The sequence below is a fragment of the Lipotes vexillifer genome, unplaced genomic scaffold, assembly GCF_000442215.2.
Source record: "Lipotes vexillifer unplaced genomic scaffold, Lipotes_vexillifer_v1.1 scaffold24, whole genome shotgun sequence".
Taxonomy (NCBI): Eukaryota; Metazoa; Chordata; class Mammalia; order Artiodactyla; family Lipotidae; genus Lipotes; species Lipotes vexillifer.
The window spans coordinates 1,431,116-1,439,292 of NW_006782914.1; the positions used below are offsets into that span (position 1 = coordinate 1,431,116).

The 8,177-nt window shown below is 37.7% G+C and overlaps 1 protein-coding gene across 1 annotated transcript in view; it reads left to right on the forward strand.

Annotated features, from left to right (window-relative positions):
* Nucleotides 1–8,177, forward strand: part of ATP8B4 (ATPase phospholipid transporting 8B4 (putative)) — a 246,299-nt gene that overhangs the window by 114,570 nt on the left and 123,552 nt on the right. The window contains 2 exon segments of the mRNA XM_007455539.1: nucleotides 623–693; nucleotides 6,197–6,279. Of these exon segments, the coding sequence (XP_007455601.1) occupies nucleotides 623–693; nucleotides 6,197–6,279 (154 nt within the window).

Below are 8,177 nucleotides of genomic sequence, written 5' to 3' on the forward strand. Positions count from 1 at the left end.
CTTTCCCTTTTCTTACATGCCACCATCTTTTTCTTTTCTCTTGTTTATGTTTTAATCTTGTTTTTCCTTTAATCCTTTTCTTTTTTAAAAATGTCCTTGCCTCTCTTATTTTTTCTATTGTTTTCAGTTTCCTCCATCCTACTTTACTTTTGTCTTTCCCCATGTTCTTTTCCTGCCTCCGCTCTTAACTGATAACCATGGAATTAAAGTATGTGCATATAAGTATTTCCAGTTATTTATTGGGGAAAGTTTTATAGTTCCCATTAGTAATTATCAAAGAAAGAAAATAGAATTTTATATATTTCTATGAGATATATATATTTTATACAGAAATATATAAAATTTTAAACATTTCTATTAAAAAATAAAGTGGCTATTAATTTATATGCTATCTCTCCCCTTGCTTATGTTCTGATGGTCAAGGGCGTGCAAACCAGGAACAAGGAAGTGGAGGGTGGGTTTGATTCAGGGCATATGGTAGAGAGGTGGAACAGAACTTCACCTCTCACTTTTTTTCTAAGGCTCTAATGGCTCATTAGTAGTGGAGGGATGATACAATGTAGAAGGCCTTTCAATCAATCTTCCCTTTTCAAGTATTCTTTATCCTGGTTTTTCAAAATAGGCTGATCTGCTTCTCCTATCAAGTAGTGAGCCACATGGCCTCTGTTATATTGAAACTGCTGAGCTTGATGGGTAAGTTATTAAGGTCAAAATAATTATTTAGATTGGTTTTCAATTTATTTAAGAGTAATAGCTTTAGACAGCCACATAGCACAGGGAGATCAGTTCGGTGCTTTGTGACCACCTAGAGGGGTGGGATAGGGAGGTGGGAGGGAGGGAGATGCAAGAGGGAAGAGATATGGGGATATATGTATATATATAACTGATTCACTTTGTTATAAAGCAGAAACTAACACACCATTGTAAAGCAGTTATACTCCAATAAAGATGTTAAAAAAAAAAAGAGTAATAGCTTTAGAAACAGGACCTAACTTAAACCTTATTCTTAGATGTGGTATATGTATACAGTGGAATATTACTCAGCCATAAAAAAGAACGAAATAATGCCATTTGTAGCAACATGGATGGACCTAGAGATTATCATACTAAGTGAAGTAAGTCAGACAGAGAAAGACAAGTACCATAAGATATCGCTTTTACGTGGAATCTAAAAAAGAATGATACAAAGGAACTTATTTCAAAGCATAGACTCACAGACATAGAAAACAAATTTATGGTTACCAAAGGGAAGGGGGGAGGGATAAATTAGGGATTTGAGATTAACAGATACACACTACTATATATAAAATAGATAAACAACAACAAGGACCTACTTTATAACACAGGGAACTATATTCAATATCTTGTAATAACATAATGGAAAAGAATCTGAAAAAAAAAAATATAACTGAAGAACTTTTCTGTACACCTGAAATATTGTAAATCAACTCTACTTCAATCAAAAAAAAAATCTATAAAGGCCCTAATGTTTCATTTTATTTTCTTGGAAGAAATAAGACTCTAAATTGCAAAGTCCATTTGCTAATTACTTTGCAGATCTTGTGAAACCTCTGTTTTTTCTCTTAAATTTATTTCTTTCAGAAACAGCAAGCTAAACATATATACGTAAATAGCTTTACACAGGGACTTTTCACTGAGATTCCCTGGAAGGGTTTTCTGTTTGTTTGTTTGCTTTTAATTTCAAGTGATTGTCTAAGGAAAATGAGAGGAGTGACAATCAAGATCCCTTAAAGAGGGCTTCCCTGGTGGTGCAGTGATTGAGAGTCTGCCTGCCAATGCAGGGGACACGGGTTCGTGCCCCGGTCCGGGAGGATCCCACATGCCACAGAGCAGCTGGGAAAAGAACCCCTTGAAGAAAGAGGACTGATGTTACTTTAGAAGGCAACTTTTGGAACTGAGTCAAATGAAGATGTAGAGAGATAAGAGAGAAATGGAGTAGGATGCAGTTTTGACATTGATGCTAATTTGGAATTTAGTTATAGACTGTATAGTAATTCTGTTTCAGTGGATTCAGTTTGTCTGTCTGACATCAAAATATTTATTGAATGCTTACCTTTTAAAGATACTATATGTGTGCTTTAGATGAATTTCATCATTTAATCCTAACATAGGTACTATATAAGCCCTGTTGTACAGGTGAGAAAATGAAGGCTTAGAGAGATGAAAGAATTTGTCCCAAACTTCTAGAGAGTGAAGCCAGGACTCAAACCTGGCAGCTGACAAAAGAGCCCATGGTTTTAACCACTGCTTTCAAAATAAATGCTGTATTGAGCTATCCAAATAGAGTTCAGCCTGTGTGATCTTACCCTTGGTCTGGGCAGAAGCTAAAATAATGCTAAGAGGGAAATTTGAAGCAATATATGTATACACTTGAAAAGAGAAAAAGCCTCCAATCAATGATCTAATCTTCCATCTCATAAACCTAGAAAATAGCAAAATAAACTCAGATCAAGCAGAAGGGAGGAGATAAAGAATGGAAACCAATGAATTTGAAAATAGAAAAACAATAGAGAAAAGTCAATGAAACAAAGAGCTAGTCCTTTGAAAACATCAATAAAATAAACAAACTTTTAAGAAGACCGGGAAAGAAAAAAAGAGAGAAGACCCAAGTTAACAATATCATGAATGAACCAGGGAATATTATGAGAGACTCTGAAGTCATCAAAAGGATATGGAAATACTACAAACCACTCTATACACATTAATTTAACAAAGTAGATAAAATGGACCACTTCATCGGAAAACAAACTATCAGAACCCATCCAATATGAAATGGATAATTTGAATAGCCCTGTAACTATTAAGGAAACTGAATTCAAATGTAAAATATAAAACTATAGGGGCTTCTCTGGTGGCGCAGTGGTTTGAGAGTCCGCCTGCCAATGCAGGGGACACGGGCTCGTGCCCCAGTCTGGGAAGATCCCATATGCCGCGGAGCGGCTGGGCCCGTGAGCCATGGCTGCTGAGCCTGCATGTCCGGAGCCTGTGCTCCACAACGGGAGAGGCCACAACAGTGAGAGGCCCGTGTACCGCAAAACAAAACAAAACAAAACAAAAAAAACTATAAAACCTTTAGAGAGGGGCTTCCCTGGTGGCGCAGTGGTTGAGAATCTGCCTGCTAATGCAGGGGACACAGGTTCGAGCCCTGGTCTGGGAGGATCCTACATGCTGCGGAGCAACTAGGCCCGTGAGCCACAACTACTGAGCCTGCACGTCTGGAGCCTGTGCTCTGCAATAAGAGAGACCGCAATAGTGAGAGGCCTGCACACCGCGATGAAGAGTGGCCCCCGCTTGCCACAACCAGAGAAAGCCCTCGCACAGAAACGAAGACGCAACACAGCAAAAATAAATTAATTAATTAATAAACTCCTACCCCCAACATCTTAAAAAAAAAAAAACCAACATTGGTTGAAAAAAAATAAATGCTTTGGTACAGGCATGGCTAATTATTTAAAAAAAAAAAAAAAACCTTTAGAGAAAAACATAGTAGAAAATCTTCAAGATTTAGGGCTAGTTAAAGAGTTTTTAGATTTGATCCCAAAAGCATAATACATAAAAGGAAAATTTGACAAACTGGAATTCATCAAATTAAAATATTTTTCTGTGCAAAAGACCCTGTTAAGAGGGTGAAAAAATAAACTACAGACTAGGAGAAAATATTTGCAACCTATCTACCTGACAAAGGACTTGTATCTTGAATGTATTAAAAATCCTCAAAACCCCACAGTAAAAAAACTAACAATCCAGTTAGAAAATTGGCAAATGACATGAAGGGACATTTCACTAAAGATGACATACAGATGGCAAATAAGTACACGAAAAGATGTTCAACAACATTAGCCATTAGGGATATTAAAATTAAAACCACAATGACATATCACTTCCCACCTATCAGAATAGCTAAAAGAAAAAATAGTGAGAACTCTAAATGCTGGCAAGGATGTTGGGAAACAGGGTCACTCACACATTGCTGATGAGAATGTAAAATGCTACAATCACTCTGGAAAACAGTTTGGCAGTTTCTTAAAAAACTAAACATGTAACTACCATACCACCCAGCAGTTTCATTCCCAGACATTTATCCCAGGGAAATGACATATGTTTATACAAAAACTTATGTACAAATGTTTGGGGCAGCTTTATTTGTAATATCCAAACACTAGAAACAACTTATATGTCCTTCAACAGGTGAGTGGTTGAACAAACTGTGGTATATCCATATCATGCAATATTACTGAGCAATAAAAAGGAATGAACTATCGATACATGTGACAACCTGGATGAATCTTCACAGAATCATTCTGAGTGGACAAAAGCCAACCCCAAAGGGTCACATACTGTATTATTTCATTTATATAACATCACTATAAAATTAGAGCAGTGGACAGCAGATTAGGTATTGCTGGGAGTTAAAGATGGGTTTCAGGAGGCAGGGAAGTGAGTGTGTCCATAAAGGGAGACTGAAGAAATCCTTGTGGTGATTGAAATGTTCTGGATCTTGACTGTCAGTGTCAGTATCCTGCTCATGATATGTGATATAGTTTTGCGAGATGGTACCAGAGGGGAAATTGAGTAAAGGGTACAAAGGATCTTTCTGTGTTGTTTCTTATGCTGAAAATCATTTTGAAGTTTATCAAGATATTGAGGCAGATTAAGGAAGAGTATGACGGTAGTAATCAGGAGTTTGGGAAAAGAAATTTTTTTTATCAGTAAGGTCTGTGTGTGATTATTCTTCCCCTTTAGCTTCCACATCTGAAGGTGGAAGTGAGCTGGTAGAGAGAATCCTGAGGAAGTAACTTAACATGATGATGCACTTTGATGAGTGACAGGATTTATGGTCATGGAACAAGGGCTGTCTGGTCCAGCTGGTGTGACTGACTGTTTCAATTATTTGAAAAGTCGTTTAAATGACCAAACTCATTTTGGTCCTTTAACCTCAACACCACTGTCTCACTCTTTTCCATCAAGCTCAGCTCAATATCTGCCTCAATTATGAAGTTATTCTTGACTATTTCAATCCCTACTCATCTCTGCCTCCTAGGAATTGATAGATTTAGATCAATAAGATTACTTTTAAACAAAGCCGTTTCAATTATACATTCAACTTAATATTTCATGCAGAAAGCTGTTTCACCATTGGGCATTCCTTGGGTTGGGTATATATTGTCGTAACATGATTGTGAAGCTCACTCATGGGAAGTTTAGATTAAATGCAGTCTCAGGTACCTGCTCAGTTCTCTAAATTCAATTATTTCCTGGTTTGGCATGTACTTCTAAAAGGCGATATTTGCTTTTTTACCTACCACTTGTTTCCTGCAAGAGGACAGTAACCTTTAGTGGCTGCACTGAGGTTCATGAGTGACTATGCTATATATTCAATCAATATTTGTTGACGGAATTAGCCCACTACTAAACATCCCATAAAGGTAGAACTCTGACAGATGATCTTAAGTTACGGTAGAAGAGAATTAGGTTGAACTCAGTGAGGAAACTGGCATTGCAAACTCTTTAAACACAAGACTTCAGTGATGGCCATAGAATCTTCACTGCTGGTCATTTCATGAATACCAGAGAGCCATCTGTCCAATGTATATGTGGTCTTGCCTGGAAGAAGATGACCAGCTCACTGTGATCTACTTAGTTCTTGTCTAGTCGTATGATTCTAGACTTACGGGATTCTTGGCTTGATTCTCCAAGAAAAAGCTGTATTCCTTTCCCCATTTGAATTTCAGCTACTGTGAAATTAGCCATGACCATCTCTTACAAGTAAAACTCCTACATAGATAGCAGACTCTGGAGTGATACTGGCCTTCTTTATTTGGCAACTGTGTTCCCATTCCTAATGTGTTTTGTAACTCATGCATGATGTCTAAGTAGGTTTGAATGAAAGCATATTTATTACATCCTCTGTTTTTTTCAAACAGCAAAACAGATTACTCTGTTGTTACACAGATGTGCGGTGGGTGGAATGCCAGCTCTTAGGAGCCTGCAAAAGCCCTGTCCATTTTCCAGAGGTAGTGTGGGAGGTGTGAATCACATTCAGAGGGAGTTTCTTGAATCTCTTGTGTTGGATTTTGCATGTGCTGAGATTACTGAAGTGTCCCTGATGGCTTTGTGTAAGATGCTGTTGGGCTGTTCCATTGAAAAGTTCATGCCGTGTCAATTAATTTCACAGGGAAACGAACCTTAAAGTGCGCCATGCGCTATCAGTTACCTCAGAACTTGGAGCAGATATTAGCAGACTTGCAAAGTTTGATGGTAAGTGTTTAAAACTGACAAACAAAAATCTCAAAAAGCTTTTGTAACAAAGCAATGTAACAAACTAATTATATGAAATTCAATTTATGTTTCTTTTTATTTGGTGGAAAGACATAAAATTCTCTAGGCATCAAAGCCTGTAATTTCTTCTCACACTAAAGAGTAAAAGTGTTTTACTCTTTTACTCTCCAAGGGGAGAATGGCTTTATCAATTCATCGCTCCTTTCATCCTTGTTTCCTCTTCTCTAGATCTCATTCTCTCTAGTCCCACAATACCCCTCACTTGCCTGACCTAGGTCTCCTTGGAGCCTTATGCAGACATGCTGAGGATGAATACAGGCCACACTCATATTTCTAGCTTTAACCAGCCATCCGTTCTCTGGCTCCATAACAAAGGCCAAACACTAGACTGCAGACTTCACGAAGACAGTAATCCTGCCTCATATATTTCTGTGTCTTTCAGAGTGCCTGGTATAATGTCTTAAAGATAGCAGGTGTTCTAGAAGAATATTCTGATTTATTAATCAGTTGGTCAGCTGTTGCACTTCATTTTAGACCATGGTTTTGCTATCACCATCTTCACATCATTCAACCCAGTCCCCTGCTCCTCAGCATGGTCTCTCTTGCCTGTTCTACTCCAGCTGTGTTGTTCTTTTCTGTTAAAGCTGTTGCAGAGAAACAGAATCCTTTGAGTCAAAGCAGAGAGTCATTAATGGTAGGATTCTAGGCACCCTGACAGACTGTGGGAGAATCTTTGGGTCTTTCTGGCACCCCTCAGTGGTTTCTTGCTTTACACACTTATAGGTCTGGCCCTGAATATCAGTATTTCCATATAGATTGGTTTTATTTATTAACAAATGTTTATGAGTTTGAGACTATCTCTCAAAATGTTTTCTTTGGAGTCCATTAAAGGAAAATGTGGACAAGGGTCTTAGCATGATCCCATGAGTTAGAGCACAGGCAAATTTAATTTTAAAGTTTCTCAGGGGACAGCTTAGAGTTTATACTGCCTGTGCTTTGCATTTTCTTGTTATCTCCCTCTGATTCTGTTAATATTTTAGTCTTTCTTAAATGAGTGGTGTTGTAGAAAACGTTTATAGAAAAAAAAATTGTTCCTCCAGTGTGAGATTTAAGTCAAGGGAATAGCCAGGAAACTGGATGGCCCGAGAAATATTTTGATTAGATTAAAACAAATTACACATTTTCTACTAAGTAATTTTTTCAATGAAATGTTACTGTTCCATGAATCCAAGAAAAGTAAATTGTGCTCATGAATCAAAATACTTTCTTAAAATATGTCATAGAATATTTATGGAGTCCTAAAAGGGCAACCTAAATGTAATTTACTCATTTCTTTCCTGGCAGAATTGTACCTTTACACCTTTGTCAGTTTATGAGGAGGTAAAAATTCATGGCTTTTTGCTTACTTTACCATCAAAAAGAAGAAAATGATGTTATAGTTACCAGTTCATTTTCTTTCACAGATACTGGTACAGATAGCCTACACTATGATTCAGTTACAAACAACCCTGAAATCGTAGTGACATAAACAGTTGAAGTTTATTTCTTCCTCGTGTCACATCTGATGCAGGTTGGGTGGCCTTGTTCATCTTGTAGCCATGATGCCTAGACTAATGGCCTTTAAGGTGAGCACATCACAGTAAGGATGAAATGAAAGAGACAAACTGACTTTCAACTGCTCTTCCTCTCACGTTTCGTTGGCCAGCGTGGGTCACATGGCCCTGACCTAACTGCGAGGGAGGCTGGGAAATAACGAGTATGGATATTTGTTGAGTACTGTCTCTACCACACACATCCTCTGACCATAGGTCAGTTCCAGGGTAGTGTATAAAGGGCCAGGCTGGATTCGGTAGACTTTTTTTTTTTTTTTTTTTTTG